The sequence below is a fragment of the Larus michahellis genome, chromosome 23, assembly GCF_964199755.1.
Source record: "Larus michahellis chromosome 23, bLarMic1.1, whole genome shotgun sequence".
In the NCBI taxonomy this organism is placed as follows: Eukaryota; Metazoa; Chordata; class Aves; order Charadriiformes; family Laridae; genus Larus; species Larus michahellis.
In genome coordinates, this window is record NC_133918.1 from 2339623 (window position 1) to 2360074 (window position 20452).

General features: G+C 50.5%; 1 protein-coding gene across 2 annotated transcripts; it reads right to left on the reverse strand.

The window, feature by feature from the left end:
- Positions 1 to 5337: 5337 nt before the first annotated feature.
- Positions 5338 to 18587, reverse strand: ZAP70 (zeta chain of T cell receptor associated protein kinase 70). Of its 2 annotated transcripts, XM_074565450.1 has the most exons (13): positions 18500 to 18587; positions 17161 to 17617; positions 15658 to 15818; positions 14867 to 15005; positions 13203 to 13281; positions 12423 to 12463; positions 11167 to 11215; positions 10391 to 10571; positions 9495 to 9701; positions 9038 to 9230; positions 8270 to 8410; positions 7615 to 7727; positions 5338 to 7257 (listed from the first exon to the last, which is right to left on the reverse strand). In XM_074565450.1, exons 2-13 carry the CDS (start codon positions 17560 to 17562, stop codon positions 7134 to 7136), a joined length of 1830 nt encoding a protein of 609 aa, XP_074421551.1. In that variant the 5' UTR covers positions 17563 to 17617; positions 18500 to 18587; the 3' UTR covers positions 5338 to 7133. The 2 variants fall into 2 exon arrangements, with proteins under 2 accessions (XP_074421551.1, XP_074421552.1); XM_074565451.1 differs by lacking the exons at positions 12423 to 12463; positions 18500 to 18587 and having other exon boundaries at positions 10391 to 10565; positions 13168 to 13281; positions 17161 to 17669.
- Positions 18588 to 20452: the final 1865 nt, after the last annotated feature.

Genomic DNA, 20452 nt, shown 5'->3' on the forward strand with positions numbered 1-20452 from the left:
TGTGAAAAATTTCACTTTATCGTTTTCAGCATAGCATCTGTGTAATATAAGCACCGGCACAGAAGTGGGACTAAAATGTCCGGTATGCGAAACCTTGACACCGTGTAGCTGTGCACACATTTGGAAGCACACTGGTGAAAACTGTAACATAATCAAATAGTGACGCTGTTGCAAATATTGCACTTAAACCTGGTGTCAGAGTTGATAAAGGACCAAGTTTGTGATCGGCGCTTTAAAGTTCGGCCAGTTTGTTTATTAATCTTTGCTCTAGAGGAGAAAGCAACACTGGTGCTTCTCAGTCTGGAAATTAGAGCCTGCCCTTGCTGGTGTTTCCCTTGTGGGTACTTGCTGTGCTTCTCACTCGCAAACAGAACCCTTCCTTTCTGTGAGATTTGCTACAGTAGAACATACTGCCTTAAAACTGCAAATGAGTAGGGCATTGCCATGTGACAATGCAGCACATTCACAAAGGATTAGGTTAACTGTGGATTTCTGGAAAGCACTGCTCTGGAGAACAAAAAAGGCAGAGAGATACCTAAGAGGCAGAGATGGATGTCCACGTACTTCTCCATGCCTAGATGGGATTTCCTATTTGCTTTAAGTCCAAGGCTCTTGACAGTTTCTCATTCCAGCCTGTTTCCCTAAATTCACTGACGCGTGGCCAAAATCGATTTCTTAAGTTTGTGCAGGATGACACGGTACGCTGATGCTGTAGGTCTGGGGAGGGAGCTGCTTCTCCGTCGCCTGTTACACCACATCCCTATTTACATCATGCCAAAGGATGTGGCAACTGCTACATCTTTGACACGACCGTGCTTTACACCCACATTATACTCATTTGCCCCGGGAGTAAATGACTTGAGTTGGATGGAAATTTTCCTATAGAAGAGTTTTCCATCCGAAAGTGCTGATTAGACTGAATTGAAATGTTCCGTGGAAAGGTTTTGATTCCGTCAAAGCTTTCAGTGGAAACAAAGCAAGCCTTGGCCAGGCTGTCTGATGGGCGAGCCTGCCTCCGCTCCTGCCAACTCACCCATCTGCCTTCATGTCCCTGGACTTTCTGGCTCTGTGGCTACAAGCTTTCCCGGCTGGCTGGCTCATGGAGGCCAAGACACCAGTTTCACAGCTCTGCCCCTGGATGGGGACAGCTCTGTGACCAGATACTCTCTGACTCACAGAGTTGGACATTTTATTTTTAAAGTTTCTTTTGATTCCTTCGTCATGATTTTTCATCCCACTGAAATTGTCCGTGTTTTATTTTGCCATTCAGTTCAGAGTTATTGTTATCATAGTTGTCAGTAGGGCATGTCCTAGGTGGTGTCCGTTCATCCGTGTAGGTAACATGATTTCCAGCTCCAGGAGCAAGCTCTAAAAATAAAGCGGGGGGTGTGCATGTGCGTGTGATTTTTAAGACATTTCACCCTGCCTGCTCACAACTGCCACCTACAGTATGTCCCCTGGTGCTTTGGTCCCTTCTGTCCTTCCTGCATAACCCCGCTCCATACTTCTGCTTTGTTGTCAGTGGAAGTTCAGACGTGCACAGGGGGGTTGGTGCTTCTCATCCTGAGGGGGAGAAATATTTGAACCTCACCACAATGCTGGGAAGTCTTTAGGATGCTTTGGGAGGAGCACAGCCAAGCTCTGAATGACGGGAGCATTTGGAAGGACAGAAAACAACCCATTGATTAGTTTATTGGAAGAATGGTGTGAGTAATAGCAGTAGTGCAGCTGCTGGGCCCGCAGCGGGTGGTTTCGTTCCGGAGAAGCAATTGCTGCACAGCCCCGCACAAGCTGAGGTCCCTCGAGGACCGAGGTGCAGAGGGACTCTGCTGGAGGGTAGGACCTTACAGGGGATGCGCTCAGGCTTTGATCTGCGATGGGAAGCACATATGAAGAGCCCTCCGGCCCACAAAGGCCAGAACACACGTTCCTTCAGCCGCGCAGCGCTCTCTGTGGCTGTGCTTTGCCGGTGGAAGGAAACTGCTCTCATTTCTCCGCCAGCTCCATCGTCCTTCCCGGGGACTGCTGCCCTCACTGGCCTCTGCACAGCTGGGATGTGCTGAACGTACCTACAGAGAGTGTCCGGACAACCCTATATTTTACCCTCTTTCAACATTTCTGATCAAATGCCATTCTAGGTTTTAAAGATTCTTTCTGGTGCTGTTTTTTCTTTTGCTGCCCAGACAATGTAGCAGACAGCCTAATGCCCCAGCCAGGCTACAAAAGAAGAAAAGCAGTCCCTTTACAGCAACAGCAACAACAAACTGGTTGGTTACTTAATAGATTAATTTAATAGTAAAATATATTTACTGAAGGAGTTGGATATTTAACCTTTCAACACGCAGTTACTCAGGACTGTGATTTCTTTTCTCGGTGAGAGGCTGCTTCACAAGTGGAAGCACGGGCTGGAGGTCACAGACAGGGAGGGCCCGGGAGCTGAGGAAATAGGGAGGACGGGACGTAAGGGGACCTCAGATCAAGACCCAAATCACTGTCTACCTGCAAGTCCTCCAGGCTTTATGAACAAGGCTCTGAAATGGCCATCTTACCAGAGCAGAGGGCTTGAAGAGGCAGTGGGAACACCAGCCACCGTACCCTGATCTGCCTGTGTGCAAATGCAAAGCAACATCTTACATCGAGTAAGGCTGAGCGCTTAAGGCCACGAAAACCGACACAGGGCGGTTAGGGACAAAAATAGCTTCTCTTCGTGACATGGTGTGTATCTGATGCCTCTCTGCGCCTCCTTGCTCCCTGCAGGGCCTGACTCCGGCTGGTCGGGTGAGCAGAGTCCCGGTGCCTGTCCTCACACCGCAGGCATGCTCCTGTCCTCAGATGGGATCATTTGAGGTGGGAAGAGATGAGCAATGCTGAATTCCTACTGCTCCCCAACAGCCTCTCAGCCAGTACGAGCACCTCTCTTATTTTCCAAGATTTCTGTTGCTGATCAAAAAAACCACTTGTGAAGTCATGTTTACAGTTTCCTCTGCCAGCACAGAGATTTTCATCTGCCAGGCAAAACCAAGGTAACATTGAAAAAACTAGAGACAAAAGAAGAAAAGGTCTGTTGGCTCAGTCCAAGTCTCCCCTGCTCTACCAGATTTCTTGGTGGCAAAATAAGTCATTTCATCCTGCTGTGAAAAGAGAGTTTCTGTTCCTCAGGACTCGGATACCTGTTAACACCTAAACCAGCCCCATCACTTGCACTTCTCTTGTCTGTGAAGAACATCTAATTTTGCACCTTCCAGTGCCTAGCACATCTTTTTTTCTTCACGTGCAATGGGTTGATGGTAAAAGCCTCTACAATAAGACTTGGCTATTTCTGGGCCACTGCTGAGTGAGTATATCGATGTGTGTGATGGCACTCGTTGTGGTGGGGCATCATTTAGCTTGTTCAGCTTCTCTGAATCATGAAGGCCTTTGAACAGAAAAAGAAGACATCATCTGGAGAAGTAAGCATGAAAACAGGCAAAGGTGGACGGGAGCTTTTCTTCCAGGCCCCTGTGCAACCACTGACAAGTCATATCCTTCCTTTGTCTCACTTCCCCCTGCTGTAATTAGAAACAAGCTGATCTCTCTTGGAGGGAGAGAAAGGGGCAGTGCAGATTCACATGATTTTTATGAAGAAATCTGTGATTTCGAGGTGTCTTTTATCAGGGCAGGACCAAAGCATTCTGTGACTTCATGGTTGCCAGACATTCCATAACAAGGGTGACAAGGGTGAGGAGGTCTGTGCCCTGCCCTTGCAGTGTCTCCGAGTTGCCAACAGCCGGAGCCGTCCAGCAGGACAGAGATCTTGACAATGCAAAGCTGCCCTTTGCCCAGCCAGGGAGCAGATCTGGGTGCTGCAGTAGCTCATGGCAGCAGGGGCTGCCGTGGAGCATCCAGTGCTCTTCCCTCAGGCTGGTCCCCTCTCTCTGCCTAGCGCGTCTAGTTCTGCCTTCTTTGCTATATGGAAATACCAAAGGCCCGGAAAGCAACCAAAACTGAGCAGCTTCACTGCTGACGTGGCTCATGGGAGAGGGGACAGCCCACCAGCAGGACCTCCCTGGCAGCACCGAGCCATGCCCTGAGGAACCTCACAGGCAGCACTTTTTGGGGAGAGAGGGGAAAATATCCAATGCTAGCTTTGAAAATATACTTTTGCATTAGTTCGGTAAATTACTTTGGGGTATGATACAAAGGTCAGTGAGCACAGAGCTGTGTTAGTCACGTAGTTGTTGTGCTACTGAACAAAATGAAAGTGCCTAGATAGCTGAAAGAGATAGAAGGGTCAGTATGTGCTTGTGATATCGCAGTGCAATTGATAAATAGGCATGTACTGGTGATAAGATAGGCTTATTGGTGATAAGATAGGTTGGAATGTGATAGATCTGCACTGGTGATATGACGGAGTGTTACATAGTGTTGATCAGACATGATTACCAATACTTTATCGTGTCTCGCATTATCACTGCGGGTGCTTAGTTAGAAGATGAAGTTCATCTTTCTTCCTTGCAAGATGGAGAGTTGCAAGAATCAAAAGAACTTTAAGGATTCATGTAAAATAGAGGAAAATGGAGCAAAGGAGAGAAGCAGAGGTCAGCAAGAAAAGAGAAGATCTGGGAAGTTTAGGGGAGAGCAGAAGCAGCCATAGAGCACTGAGCTCTGAGTCTGGGCTCACTACAGCCTGTGCCTTTATCTTATCAGTGACACAGCTCTTGCTTGAACAGCCAGTGCCTCTGGGACCAGTCAGCGAAAGGACTGAAAGGTCCAGCAAAGTGTTTCAATATTTGGACCTGCCAGCAGGGAGCAAGGAGAGAGGACAGAGCTGAATATATCCATGCTGTGGATGGGGAAGAAGAGAGGCTGTCCCGGCCTGCATGGCCATTGCACTGAGGGACCCAGAGATGTGTCTTACTGAGGGGGCTGAGCCCCTTCTGTGGTTGCAGACTGGAGATGCCCAGGAGGGAGGCAGTGCCTGAAGTCAAAGGAAGTTCCCCCCCGGGGGTGGCTGTCAGACTTCGCACATGCCAAAAGCAGGACTCGCAGAGATGCATGAGTCACAGACTCTTGAGACTTTGGGTCCTGGTTTTCTCACTCCCTTTTTCCCCCACAGCAACTCACGACATTTTGAGATGCTCTTGGAACTGCCGGAGCAACATCCACAGCCTAGATGGCTTTCCAGAGGAGAAGCCCCTGCCCCTTATTCTTGTGGCATGATCTCGAGGGATTTCCATTCTGTCTGTCGGGGTGTGTGCACACACACTCCCTTGACATTGTCTCCAACTAAACCAGAAGCTCCTCTGGGGTTATGACTTCTCTGGTACTTTCCTTCCTCATTTGAAAAAATCCCAGCAACCAGTTAGATGAAAATTTAATATGACAAATCATTTCAAAACAGAAAATGGATTTGTTTTGAAAGAAAAGCCTAAACAAAATGTCTTGGCAGTGGTTTTCAAGCAAAAAGCACATCAAACCTTCTCTTTTCCAGCAAAATATCTGCTTTCTTTGGGAGGAAAACATGACACAGGAGATGATAAATTTTTTCCTGTCTGCCACTAACTCACTGAACAAACAGGAACGAGCTACTTTCTCCTCTGATACCTCTATTTTCCCCTCTACTGGTAGGGATAATATGGCCGTAGTTCTCAACCATACAAGACAAGCTCACGGGACTGAGAGAGAGAAGATGCTTTGGTGCATAAATAGTTGGTATCACTGGAGTCTGCAGTCTAAACAAGGAGAGGAGAAGACTTGTTTTTCATCAGACCGAGGTTCTCCGAGTGCTTGAACAGGCTGTACCGAGAGGCTAATTTAGGCCCAATACCTGAATGCTCCCCAGGAACCGTTATCTTCAGATCAAATCCACCTCCCATTAAGGTTTTAAATAAGGGCTGTGCCCTGGCCTGGGCTGTAGCTGTTTATTTTACCTCCAGGACAAGGTACTCTGTGTGAGCTACTGCGTGGCTCGCACTGCTTTCGGGGTACCAGATGATGGTGAGAGATAAGCTTTTCTATTCACTGTATCTCAGGGCTCTGATCTTCTGCTTCCCCCACTTCCCCAGCCTTCACAGCCACTCTGCTCTCTGCAACAGCGCAGACCACAGTCCCCCCAACACAGGTAATCCACGGCATCCGGGGGCAAGAGTGGGTCAGTACAAGCCTTAATAGGTGAGCTCAGCTGAGCGGCTGTATATGCCATTCGCTGCAAGAAAGCTGCCAGAAAGCTCCAGCTCTGCAGTGAAGCCAGGCCAAGGGTGACCAGGTTGGTGACTCTGCAGGGTTATGGAGAGCATCAAGGAAGGAAACCCTGGCCTAGTGGACGGAAATCACAATTATTTTCTTGTCAGCTTGAAGCAGTTGCAAATATTTGTGATAGTTCAATAGCCTGAGCCATAGGTATGTTAAAAAATATAGAATAGTTTATTTACAGGGTGACCAATTTTCAGGCCTGGAAAGCAAAATGCTCATTTCAGTAGCACAGAGGGGCCAGATGGGATCCAGGAGGTGAGCAATGGGTCCTGGGAGGTTAGTTGTTTCAGGAGCCATAACCAGCTTGGAGGGCTGTGGCAGTGCAGGGCAGGGGTTGTACCCCAGGCTCTGTGCTGAATAGACACGTGGCAGTGTCCCGGGGCCAGGGTGCGTGGAGGACAAAGCGGTGGCACCGTGCAAATCTGCCCGCCTGCTCCTCCCCGGCTCTGCTGGGAGCGAGCAGCACACCCGCTGCTTCTTGCCCTAAGCCAAGGGGAAGGGGACTTGATGGCTCCCACTCCTGTGTCACACCCCATGCAAATCCCCCCAGAAACGTGTACTTGATGGTTTCCTGTGAAATAATTTTTTTTTAAGGGATCTGGAAAAATCCGTGTCTGCTGGAGCCAACACAGTTCATCCTTAGTGAGCCTGGTAGACCTTAAGCTCTGAGGTCCTGGGATAGCTTTGGAAGTGGGTAAGAAGGAACTATAACACTGTCTGTACTGTCCTGTGCCGGGTCAGGCTGGAGATGTAAATCATGGATGTCTCTTTGGAGACACAGCTGAGTGCCCTTTGGAGCTGCTTGAGAAATAAAACCAGTGTATAAGAGATTAAAACAAAAATTCATAGTCTTTCCAGGTCCCGTGCAGGAAGGGTGTGTGTTCAGGAGCAGAGAAGGAAACTCAGGGAAGAGTTGCTTTTGACTTGTCCTCTGTCTCTGGCCCGTTTTCTGTCTTGGTAGCAATACTGTAGTAGTAGGAGCGGATTATGGTTTCCACAGAAGAAAATCCTGGACGCTCTTCCCATCTGCAAGGGCAGAAAGTTACAAATAGATTCAGCAGAAAGGACAAAAGTGGACTGATGCAACAAGAAGATACAAAGCACAGGAGAACCTGGGGAAGAACAGCAGCCTGTTTGTACCAGGGCTTAGGAGGGCAGCTGAAACTTTTCTGGGATGAAGAGGGGCAAAGACACAGGGCTGGTACAGGCAAATGGAGGGACACGGTAAAGAAGACAGAGAAATAGGTGCATCATTCATCATGGACTGGGGAATGAGACCAAGGCAGGAGACACCATTTGCTTTGTGTTGCCACCATCCAGACAACGTGTGCGGTTCTGATGGACCTGCCGCCCAGGAAAGGGTTGAGACAGTAAAAGCCTTACCTGTAGGTCCAGCATTGCTGCATGAGGGCGTACATCTCTGCCGGGCAGTCCGTGGGGCAGTCCATGCGCTTCCCTTGCTCTATGAAGCTGATGACCTCTGGGCCTTTCATTTTCTAGGATAGGATCAAGCGGTAAAATGCTTTAATGTTTTTTCGAGCTGGCAACAGGATTAGAAGAGACAGATTAGAGCTGGGCCTGGGGTAATGCTTTGGATCCATGCACCACGCATCCCATACAGTCACTGTTTTCAACATCGGCACCCGGGGTCTCCTGCTGTGGCCAGCCCAGCCTGCAGCCCCCATCCCAGAGCAGTGGCTGAGCAACTCATTTTTCAGCTCTGCAAGTGAGCAGAAGGATCAAAGAGACGATCTGCTTTGATTCAAACCCAGATTAATTAGTTTTGTTTTCTCTTTCTTCTCCCTTAAACGAACACAAAGCTGCAGGATCCAAACAATCTAATTTGTGCCTTTTGTAAAGTGGAAGTGAGCCCGCCTCCTTCTCCCCTCTGTTCAACAGTGGGAAGAGCACCCACTCGAGGAAATAGAAATTGTATTCTCAGTGTGTGTCCGCCTGTTACAGGAGATAGGAGACTGTGCTCCTAGAGCAGGAGACTAGACTGTGGCATCCATCTGTGATGGACCCAGCTCTGCCTCACCTTGTACGGTTTCTGCCCGTAGCTGAAGGCCTCCCACATGGTCACGCCGTAGCTCCATACATCACTCTTGCTGGAGAACTTGTGATAGAGGATGCACTCGGGGGCATACCATTTCAAGGGCCACTTCCCCGCTGTCCTGGCCTGTAGCAAAGCAAAGAGGAATATTTCCACTGAGACACAGATTGCTTTGAGCTAAACTGGAATTCTGCTTTGCTAAATGTTTGTGTCATATTCAATCCCACGCTGATGGGAAAAAAACCCCTTGCCCTGGTCTGGGAGCTCAAGGCCCTGAGCCCTGAGCCCCAAGCCCTGGCCCAAGCCCAGGCCCTGCTGTCGTGCTGGCCCTGCTCAGCCATCCCTGGGTGCAGAACACTGTTCTGCGGTGCCACCCCCCTCCCACAGCCCAGCCTTGGGGCTTGGTGTGGTCATGCACTGGTGCACACTGCTGGGAAGATGAGCCCTGGCTCACTCTTCATCACCTTCTTTCCCCTGCTCTCTGCTCTGGCTCCTCTCCTGGCTCCTCTCTCCTGTCATCCCACTGCACCGCATCCCCCTCACTGCCTCTGCATCCATCTGAATTTTCTCCTTGCCACGCGGAGCTTTGCAAAGCGCCTTTTAATGTCACAGCAGTGAGACCAGCCAGAGCGTGATGTGGTCGTGGAGCAGGGCTCCTGGGAAGAGTCCAGACGCCCTGATTCGGGGGTCTCAGCCCCCCAGTTAGGCAGGCTCCTGATAGCTATCTGGATCCTTCACTGTGCTTACACATACCTTGTAGTAGCTGTCATCAGCTCCAAGAGCCTTGGAGAGTCCAAAGTCACTGATCTTGGCATAATGCTGGTTGACCAACAGGACATTTCTGGCTGCCAGGTCCCTGTGGACAAAGTTTTTTTCCTCCAAGTACTTCATCCCCATGGATACTTGGTGCATGAGCTCCACAATATTGCTGACTGTAATCTCGTCTCTGGGGAAGATGAAGGACAATGCAGTAATAAAGAACTTGCTATTAGTCTGTACACCATGGTCCCCTCCAAGTTTTCTAGCTCCAAGGGAGAATAAACATGGACATCTCTGCTCCAGAAGCATCAGTCCTTATTATATCACATGAAAAGACATCTCTTTCTGTTGTTATCACCTTCCCTCCACCCACAAAGCCAGGCTCCCCTGGCAGCAGAGAGTTCGATGACAACTGCAGAAATCAGCCAGCCATGTTTTATTCAGTACTCACTTCTTGGAAGCCAAGAATTTGTTGAGGGGCCCTCCAGAAGCCATCTCCATCACGAGCATCAGGGACTCGGCCTCACAGACCCCAATCATGCGGACTATGTAGGGGTTGTCCAGCTGATGCATGATCTGGGCTTCCTTCATCATTTCGTCCTTCACTGTTCTCTCGTTGTTGCTCTTCAGCACCTTTATGGCCACATCAATCTGCTTCCTGCACAGGGTGCAAGAGGAGCACACATGGGATGAATGAAACAGCAGCTGGACTCATGTATCACAGTCAGGAATGCAAACCAATCCTCACATGATACTGTTTGGTCTCTAAACCGCACTCTCAGAAGCCTGTTTTGGTGGAGCCCTTTGCAACACTGGTATCCCAGGCCTGCTAGAAGGCCAAAGAGAAAAGGATCACCTCACGCTTATAAGCATAGGCCAGTATTTGCCATCTGTAGATCTGAAGGCACATCACCCCGCACACTGAGATCTGCAACAGCATTGCCATTTTCCAAGGGGGAAACTCAGGCACAAAGTGCGGAAGGGCCATCTTTGTAGACTCATAGACAGCCAGCAACAGAGGCAAGGATCGCACATGTCCTCAGTCTCACTCCTTCACCCTGACATGGACAAAGATGACCTCAGAAGCATGGAGTTGCTCTTCTGAGCCTTCAGAAGTGGCAGTCCTATGCCCAGGAGTGTGCAGTGCAGATTACACTCAGGACAATGAGGCTGTCACTGAAAGTCTGTGGAAAGTCATCACTGACCTTCCAGAGTATCTCTTATACCTCCACCCCATTATCACTTTAGGGTCCATCTAGCTAGAAACAGCATAGCTGGGGACACCTCTGAGCTCAGCCTGGAGCACCCTCCTCCTGTTTCCTCAGCATCCTTCAGGGCGACACTCACTTTCTCATTTTGTAGACTCCTTTCTTGACGCAGCCAAAGTTTCCTGCCCCCAGTTCCATTTCATCAATCATCAGGTGGTCCCTCTTCAGGAAAAGCTTCTTATCCTTCAGTTCCTCAGGGTCACTGTATGGACTCTCGTAGACACTGGTGTCCATGGGCAGCAGGCGCGACTTTCCTGCACCTTCCCGAGAGATAGAGGTTTTTATAGCTGTAAACAACATATCCTTCGCCATCCCTCTTTCCCTCACTGGTTGGGAAGGTTTTCTCTAGACTCTTGGGCAATTCTCCTTCAAGCAGCAGCATTCAAGCCTCCCTCCTGGGCATCTCCCTCCTTTTCACAACCCGTGGCCTCTGCTAGTTACAGCTGCTGAAGGAGCCAGGATGGGGAGAGGCGTCTGAGCATTCCCACTCCATATTATCCGACCCTGCAGGACCTGGGCATGTGCATGACTTCACCCCACTGAAACGTAACTGAATACACCGAGATGTAGTAGGCAGGATGGAAGATGGGGAATAAAACAGGGCTTGATGTACTGGGTACGACGGGGAATGGCACGGGGTTTGATTTACTGTGTGCCAGGTGTGGGCAAACAGTTTTGTGAGAATCTTGTCTCCGGGCCCTGAAATGAGTGGGATGCTCCTGGGTAAGGGGCTTTGTAGCACAGCTCTTTGACCAGAAAGTGATACAGATGTGACAGGGAACTCCCATGGTTCCTGTGGCATCCCCAGGTCCTGTCTCCTCTTGTTAGGAGGAGAGGGCTTTCAAAGATGCTCACCTACAGGCTCTGGTGTGTATCCATCTGCATTGAGAGGCCCAAGGTTTCTCTGGAAAAGAAACAGGGATAAAGTGGATAATGCACCAGGGGAAACTGCTTCAGTTTGAGATGGGAGAGGAGAGGGACGGCGAGACTCTGCAGCGCACAGAGCCCCGCTGGTGACTCCCTCTAAAATGCCCTGAGCTGGGCACAAGAGACTGGCATGGTATGGAGCCAACCTTTCCCTTCCAGTCCCGGCTGGCAGGTACCCTGACTGCAGCCGCACAGCAGGGATCAGACCCTGGGGGGATTCACTGCCGTGGAGCCCAAATGCAGGATCGCCCTCCAGTAACCCAGCCCGTGGGCTGTGCAGGGTGAGGTGCTGAGGGCTCAGGGTTTACCCAAGCAGTGAGGGGCACGCACACAGGGCTGCATTTTGTTCTCTGTCCCCTCTGCTTTCCCCATCCCAAAGAGACAAGTCTCCTGCAGCAGGAGGGGTCATCCCAGCCAAGTCTCTGCAGCTTGTTTTGAGGCAGGGAGGGAAGGGAAGCCAGGAGGCAGCTCAGCTTGTGGCTGGCACACCTACCTGCCCGAAGGGTGGCCCCCAGGAGCACACACCACCACTGTATACAGCCACTGGCCCAAAAGCAGACAGCGACAAAGCGGTACAGCACACATTTGTCCAGCACAGCTTTGAACGCCAGTGCTGCTCGCAGTAGAGTCACTGCGACATGGAAGCCCACCACAGATTGTGACAGCTCTCTGAGATGGGCGAACGCTCAGGCCTTTATTTCGCCTCCGCTGGGCTCTGGGATGGGCTGCCGGTATAGCCCAAACTGGCTGGTTTCAACACTGCTCGGCACTCGGGGCGGTGACTGAGCACAGACGTACCCCGAGGCCAGGGACACAGAGGGAGCACAAAGACATGGCTGGTGGCCAGCGGCCAGCAGCAAGGCTGAGCGTTCCCAGAATCCAACCGCATCTTCCTCGCTCCTGCCTGGCATGAGGGCAGGGGGGAGAGGGCTCCCTGAGGACAGGCCCACATGTTGCAAGGAGCACAGTATGAATGGAAACCATTTTCAGCTCTAATGGTAGCTGTGCCCAGCTATTTCTTGTCCCCATCCAAGCTGGAAAGGGGAAGACTTTGCAGCTGGGCTTAATATATTCCATTTGAGTTATTGCCTTTTAGAGAAGAACAGAGTTTGATCAGCAAGCTTGAAATGCAATAACATTAAACCACTGAGGTACCAATAAAACAGACCATCCTCGGAACTTACACTCACGGAGGGGTGGGTTGGTGGAACCGGTGCTGCAGACGCTGTGAATCAGGAGAGAGAAGGTGTTATTAAGAATCTGCCTATGCCCCAAGCGGGATCAGAGCATCCTTGAAGAACTGTGTGGATGCCTGGGTCTGACCCCAGACTCACCCGCCAAAGGCTGGTTTCCACAGCCTTAGCCAAAAAAGGTGTGGCAACATGCCTGGATGTGGGTGTTGTTCCCAGAGCAGCCCTTGGGAGGTGCACACCCACTGGAGCACCCTACAGTTTCCATCAGTCCTAGAGCAGGGACAGGCTGAGCTGTACCCCAGAGTCCCCTGCCCGGGAGAGCGGGGATCCCATGGGCAGGCTCTGAAGTGACATTTTTGATACTTGGGCCAGGACAAAGTGACCCGTGGTTTTGAGCGTTCAGCTCAAGGGACCCACCAGGAGCCAGTCTTGCAGGACGTGTTGTTTCCTGCTGCCTAAAAAGCAGGTAATTTTTCAGAAGCCATCTGTTTGGCACTAGAAGTTCCCTAATCCATTTGGAGCACTGATTCCCCCATCTGCTCCCATCTTTGGGACACCCTAGGCCAGGCCTGGAGAGCGGCCTTTTTCAGCAGACAACATGGCATGAGACTTGCCCAGTTTGCCAGAGGAGCAGAGACATCATCGTTCCCTCACCACCAGGGTCTGAGCAAGGTTGGACACGGTAAAGGAATCTTGGGCTGGTGCTGCTCAAACTGGCCCCACTGGGTGGTAAAACGAGGCCAGGGATGGCACTGGGAGACGTCGGCTCACCTGGCATGTTGGGGTTGGGGCAGGTTTCCCTCAGGTAGAAAATCAGCCCATCCGGTTTGAGTTTTAGGTACTCCACCAACTGGGAAAGGAATTGGAAGAAAAAGCGACTGTTGAGAGGAGAAAATAATCCTTTTTTTTTTGTTGGTTTTTTTTTGCAGGCAACTTGTGTGGCTTATGATAATGATTTCTCTAAGATTTATGGCAGACGGGGACTTGACCATTTCTTTCTCTCCTCTCCTATCCATGCACTCAGGGATCTCCTAGAGCATGTGCTTGCATACCTGGATATCTGCCAGAGCTGGGAAGAACTTGGGAAGTCAGATAAGGACCGAAGAAAGACTAAAGGAAAATCTCCAGTAGGAGAGCTGGGTAGGGCATTTTCAGTGTAATGTTATTGTTGTCCCAGCCAGAAAGGGTTTTTAAGTCATGTTGTGTTCGATAAAGCGTGAGAGAAAAGTTTTGCTTTCCCAAAGGAATCCTGGGCTTAGCCCTGTGAATCCCAGGCAGTTTTTCACTGCAGCAACCCCTGGTTCAAGCACAGTGGGGACTTGACTCTGGCTGGAGACGACCAGCCCAGCCCCTGGCCACCAGACTGCAGGGGAGACCAGGCTTTCTCCTCTCCTCCAGTCTGGCTCGTATTTCATCTGCAATTGGGAGTCTGGCGTGGTTCTGTTTCCATAAAAATGCCCCAAAGCCTTTGTTTTCAATCAAATTCAGAGTGAAAACAGTTCTGGGAATCTGAAAAATTCAGGAAAACAGAGTTACTGTCCCCCAGACAGCCCTTCCCAGGAGGAAGCACTGCTATCCGTCCCCTGGAGCAGGCCCGAGGTGTGTGCCACGGGGCAGAGCCGGGCTCCGGGGAGAACATGCGACTCCCCAGCAGTGCCAAGAGCTGCCAGGCCATGTGTCACATTCCCTAAAAACCCTGCCCCAGCCTCAGGAGGACTGCCGGGACCTTACAGCCCTCTCCACTTCCCAAAGCCCCTGACTCTCAGGGGTGATAGGATGTGTCTCCCAGCAGTTGGATCTTCAGTCATGTAAAGATTTTGGCAACTGGCTCAAGACTTCTGGCCTCCCTTACTCTTTGCACAGAAGTCAGTCACTTGGAAAATGAAGTGGCAATCTGCACGCAACAGTTATGCCACTCCAGGAGCAGCGTGGGGGACACATGGGAGGGAGGGACAGCCTGGGACGAGCAATCTCATCGGGGCTTGCTGCAGGAAGAGGTCCGAGGTGTGCGCTGTGGCTGCATGTGTGATGTCTGCTGATGGGGTGCAAGTGTAATTAATATAACCATCTCAATTACCCTGGCTTAAAGCTAGAAATTAAAAGCGCTAATCCTCTTGTTTCCTTGGAGAGGCACCACACTGGTGTAAGGCATGAAGGCAAAGGTAGAGGCACCACTATTTCAGAGCTGCAGCGATATCCCAGACTTAGCTCTGTTTCTCTAGGAGTGCACAGAAATGAATGCAATGAGCGGACAGACAGCCAGACCCAGGGAATGTAAGGGTTTTCTGGAAGGGTTACAAAGACCCATGTGCAGTCTTAAAGCCTTTGAAGCTCCACATGGTCTTTCCTGTCCCTCAAGGCATGGGCAGCTCTTACAAGGGAAAGTGCCTTCGCTTTGTTAGGACACTGGTGGTCAGCATCCTGCGGTACCGTACCTGCCAGAGCGTGTCGAACTTGGTCCCCTCGGGGATGGAGTACTTGCCGGACTTGTCCTGATCTATCCGATAGTGATACACTGTTTTGCCGTAGACGAGGGAGAGGGCGTAGGTACCATTCTCCTTCCTTTCTCTCAGCCTGGTAGGAAGGAGAACAATTAAAAGCAGCTCTAGATTTTGCCCTGCAAATTATCATGGCTGCAGCGGTGGTGGGTCGCTGAGTGGGCACTTGGTCAGGTGTCCCTGCACCCCACTGTTGGAAACGCCACCTTCCTGACACCCCTCTGCCGAGGCTGAGGAGGGACCCTTTACCTTCAGTCTCTTGCCCCTCTCCTCCACCCTCTCCAGCTAATTCTCTCTTTCCCTAACTCATACAGGAGATAATTAAATGGAGGCCTGTCTCCCCTGGGCAGAGATGAAGAGCAAATGCTTTCTCATGTATTTTATTGGCCATACGTTGTCTACGTGTCAGTGTTAAATGTCTTCACCCACTGAACCCTATATCTCATATGATCTGGTGCATTAACAAGCATACTTCCTAGAGATATCTGAACAGGAGAAACAAATAAAGCTCAAGACTGGCTCTTCATGGAAGTCAGACACTTTGGACAGTAACAGTTTTGAGGTGTCAAATCCTGTCTTTGAAAGATCTGTAACTGCAGTCTGACCATATTCAGCTAAACCTGCTCTCAGGAACTGCCACAGGAAACATGTAACTACAGGGTCGTGGAGGTGGGGAAATGGTGAAAAGCCCGGGGATCACAGCATCTGCCAGGGTTTTGCATACTCACAGGAATTTCCCATCAGGTTGTGCCCCTGAGTAGAGCCTCCGTTCAGCTTCATCCCGGGCGATGCTGCCATGGTACCAGGGCATCCTCTCGTGGGCCGTGGTGGCAATGAGCTTCTCCACCTGCGGAGCCTGGCTTATGATGGCCTGTTCCAGTGCATCACCCTGGAAAAGAATGAGAAATGAGACCTCCTGCCACTCTGCTGCATTGCCGCGTGGCTTCTGCACAGTTGATTTTGCACCCTTTTGGGCAGAAGACACAGGAAACTTGGAAGGCCTCAAAATTGAAGTGCCTGTGGCCTTAATCATGCCTTTAGCAATAGTGGGTTGAATTCTGTGCTGCTGCAAAGCAGAATTCCGTGCTTATTTAAATTGGTCCCAACCCTCGAATCCAGCTGAAGTCCATTGACTTGCTGGTGAGGGAAGAGAGAAGGCATCATATTTGTATGGGGGATCTCGACATCAGTCTCGCAGGGCCTCACATTCCTGGGACAGCAGGATTTCTTTCTGGTCCCTCTGCCTTCCTGGCTGCTCGCTGTCCCCAGGCACTACAACCCGTAGAGCAGTGTAGTCTGGGAACCATGTGGGAGACCCTCAATTAATTTTACTGGCCCCACAGGTTTTATAACCAACTGTAGTTTTTCGCTTGCCAGTAGGTGGCAATGTCCTTTGTGTTATCGACCCGTGTCTGCAGATCAGCTTCATGGAGAAACCCTACGGATACCTCATTCTGACAAGCACCACTGGCCTAAAATAGGCCAAATTTAGAGATCTTTCGTAGAAAGGCTCCGTAAGGAGAATGCCTGAGCCACCTTTCTGCGAGGACTTGGAAGTGTCTGAGCAGACACTCTTGAGGTGACAGCAGGCAGAAGGAAATTAATTACATGGCTGCCAGTGTGACCATTTACAGAGTTTGGCCTTATACATATAATACATATATTCCAGTCTGCAATAAAATGCAGGAACCTGTCTGTAGCTATTTCTAAATTTAAATAACAGACAGACCTGATCCACTAACCGATACCTCTGTCTCATAGGCAAAACCTCCGCTGACTTCAAAGAGTGAGGAAAACCTGAGCAAGAATTTAAGCCTGGTTTCATTACATCTTCAGCACGATGTCATGGAGACAGACATCTCATGTGGAGCGCGATGGCCTGACTGCAGCAAGTGTCCCATGTGCTGCAGGGGGGAAATGGTACATGGGGAAGTGCTCACAAAGCGGGCAGAGAGCTACAACGCCCTGCAGAGCAGATGCAGCACGAGCTGTTCAGAGGAAGGGTATGAAGGCTTGAGAAGATGTTTAGACCTGTTTCAGAAGAAGAAACTGGAAAAGTGAGAGATTTAAGACTGCTCTTAGTGCCAGCAGCTTCCAAGGACAAGGACCTTGCTTTACCGTGCTGTAGGAGGGGGACAACAACGACAGAGGAGGTCAGGGCAGCAAGCGGCAGCAAGCCCCCGGGGAGCACTCCTTGCACAGTCCCACACATCTTTGGCAATGGCCCGTACCTCTAGTTTCCACGTCTGCCGGACATATTCGCGCACCATATTGTCCCTCATGCTGTCGAAGACGCCGGGCTGGGGCTCCACACCACTGGGGCGGTTGCAGGGCTTGCGGAGGGTGCAGCAGAGCCCGTCGGCATCCTTGGAGTAAAACTCGCAGAGCTCCTCCGGCCCACAGTGTGCTTTGCCCCCCGCAATGGCGTAGGTACCGTTCATCTGGCGCTCGATGGCGTAATGGTAAAACTGCAGGTTGCAGACCATGGAGAGGACGTACCCCCCCAGGCTGCGCAGGCATTGCCGCAGCAGGAACAGGCCATCCGACATGCCCGCCAGCTTCAGGTACTCCTCCGCTTCTGACCTGGCAATGCTGCCGTAGTAAAAGGGCAGGTGAGCAGCAGCATCTGGCATCTCTGCACGCTTACAGGGACTGCTTGGGTCGGCTCACGCGCTGCTGGTGCTCGATCTGGAAGAGAGAAACAAAATTCTTCACTGACACATAATTTTGCAAAAATGTTAACTGGAATTCAGGCTGGTGTGCCTAGAAGTTCTTCAGCCCTCAGCTGACTATCTGTAGGGTCGCTTCAAACAGCACATGGAGAGTAGCAGTGGGTGCATTCATATCCCCAGCCAGAGAATCCCACGGTGATTCCTCTGTCCCGCCCTGAATGCAGATAGAAAGTGTAAGTAAAAATCCATCTGATCTTGATTTAAAAATTTCAAGCAATACAGAATGCACCCAATCCTAGAGCGAATTGTTCCAATGGTTAATTACGTTCACTATTAAAAATGTGCTTCTTACATCCATACCAAAGTTTTTAGCTTTCACTTCCTACCATTTTCTCTCCAGCCCTGTTCACAATAAAAGGAAATTCTTTTGCCTCTCTGAATAAATTTGTTTTTCCATGTGGGTCTATAAGGTCAAAATCTTAAATGGAATAAGATTAAAACATGAGATGGAAATTAAGTGTCTAAAAAACATTTAAATACACAATGGCACCAAACACAGCAAAAGAAGATAAAGATAAACCCAAGTGCTTCTGGGCAGACATTAACCATCAGTTGGCAGAACAAGAAGAAACCTTCCTCTAATTGTCTCTTGAAAAATTTATGGTTTTTTTCCCACAGTACCTGACTCTGGCTGGTTTCTGAATTTGGCCGATACTCCGATCCTATTTGGCAGTTCCTATTTCTACATGGCGCACATGCTCCAGAGAAGGCCGGAGCTCAGACGTGGCCAGCCATCACCACGAAGTGAGTTTAATCCCACTGTCTCTGTCGAGCTGCAACGTGCGAGAGTTACTGAATCCCCCTGCTCAGAACAGCCTAAAACCAGAAACAAACCTACCGTCGTGCTGCTGCAGCACCAGCTTGCGGTGGGTATCCAACGAGAAATGGCACTTCCTTAACTGAGTCACTGCAGAACCCGTTCTGCCAAAGAGCTATCGGTCTTGTATCGAATCATCTAAAATCCCACCCACAACCAGAAGCCAGTTTTCGGTGATTAATGGAAATGCTATCATATTCGAAGGGTCTTATTTGTTCCCTGGAGCCTGATCTGTGATTTTGTCATTGCGCAGATGCTGAGCCCAAAAAAGATCAGAGTGTTTGTCTCCATCCGCATTTCCCGCAAATGCGTCACTCGCATTCTGAATCAAGAAAACAGAGTGAGAGAGTTGGGGTTGTTCAGTCTGGAGAAAAGAAGCCTCCAAGGAGACCTTATAGTGGCCTACCAGTATCTTAAGGGGGCCTACAAGAAAGCTGGGGAGGGACTTTTTAGGATGTCGGGTAATGGTAGGACTAGAGGGGATGGATTAAAACTAGAGATGGGTCGATTCAGACTGGATGTTAGGGAGAAGTTCTTCACCATGAGGGTGGTGAGACACTGGAACAGGTTGCCCAGAGAGGTGGTGGAAGCCCCATTCCTGGAAGTTTTTAAGGCCAGGCTGGACGGGGCTCTGAGCAACCTGATCTAGTGGGAGGTGTCCCTGCCCATGGCAGGGGGGTTGGAACTAGAAGGTCTTTAAGGTCCCTTCCAACCCTAACAAGTCTATGATCCAATGAAACACCAGCTCTTTGGCTGGCACACTGGGTATTTGCCCTGATTCTTCCCAACGTAACTCTCATTTCTGAGCATGATGGGAGAAGTCATTGCCGGATGAGTTGGGCCCACTGCGCTATTCCAGAAGTGGCCTCTGCTGGCCGGCAGTGGCTGGGGCTGTGCCTGGGTTGGTGGTCGGCCCTGCTCTGTCTCACCCAGCTTGCCACAGCCCACTCAGCAGCAGAACGACAGGGCGGCCTCCTGCCAGCCTCGGGAATGCTGGAGCTGGGAAGGGATTGGCTGGATATGTGCTTTGTATGGGCAGGAACGGGAGAGGGGTCAGGAGGAGACCGCTCAGCAGAAACCATTCTGCTGTGTGCACCCTGCTCTGCTCAGCCTGCGGCAGCTCTCCACAGGGAGCTGGATTTATGGCAACCAGACCTTTCTCTATCTGTTCATTTGCTGTCTTCATTAAGCCCAGAATTAACCCCCTGATGAGAACAGGAAGGGAGAGCAGGCTCCGCCGAGGCAGGAAACCACAACAGGAAGCCATCAGTGGCGTTTGCAGCTTGGGTGCGGGACCAGCGTAAACCGTATCAGGCGCAGCACAAACAAGCCAGAGTTGTGAAGCCCCTTTCATCAAATGAAGCAAAGTGGGGTCTTGGCAGACTTGCCAGCCTGGGACACAGAAGGCAAATGAAAACACCCCGTAGATCAAACCCTAACTGGAGGCAGTGCTTGGGACCAAAGCAAACCTCCTAACCCTTTGATGCTTCCAGGCATTGAGGCGTCCCAGACACCAGACAGGAGAATCCCCCAGGTTCAGCTCCTGGGACGAGACAACTGCCAGGTCTTCCCGAGCTCAGCCTGGTCCCAGGGGAGGGCAGGTCCCAGGAAAGTGGGTTGAAGGATGTGAGGAGCAAGGATTGCAGCTCTTGGTTTTAGCTGCAGAGTCAAGCTCATGAGTCACGTTCACGAGTCAAGGAAGAGGAAGTGCTGAGTGGGCAGTGGAAGGTCAATGGCTTTCTTCACGTGCTACTAATTTCCACCAGCTACCTGGGATAAACAGCGATTAGGTACAAGGACGCTACACCCAAACATATTGATTCCCTTTTCTGGAAAGTCCAGGATCAGAACATCACACGTTTGACAATTGCTCAGGCAGGTGAAAATGAGACGGCAGAAGCCATTGATCACCAGTGAGCTCACAGGAAGTTTCCAGCTGCCTACACAGGTGGTTCTGTTACAAACAGACTGGTT

Coding starts and splice junctions, on each gene's coding strand:
- ZAP70 (XM_074565450.1), bottom strand. CDS start 17,562: ATGCCAGATGCTGCTGCTCACCTGCCCTTTTACTACGGCAGCATTGCC. Junction 15,819..17,160: donor GGCAGACGTGGAAACTAGAG/GTACGGGCCATT, acceptor ATTCTTTTCCAG/GGTGATGCACTGGAACAGGC. Junction 11,216..12,422: donor CAACCCACCCCTCCGTGAGT/GTAAGTTCCGAG, acceptor TTTCTTTTCCAG/AGAAACCTTGGGCCTCTCAA.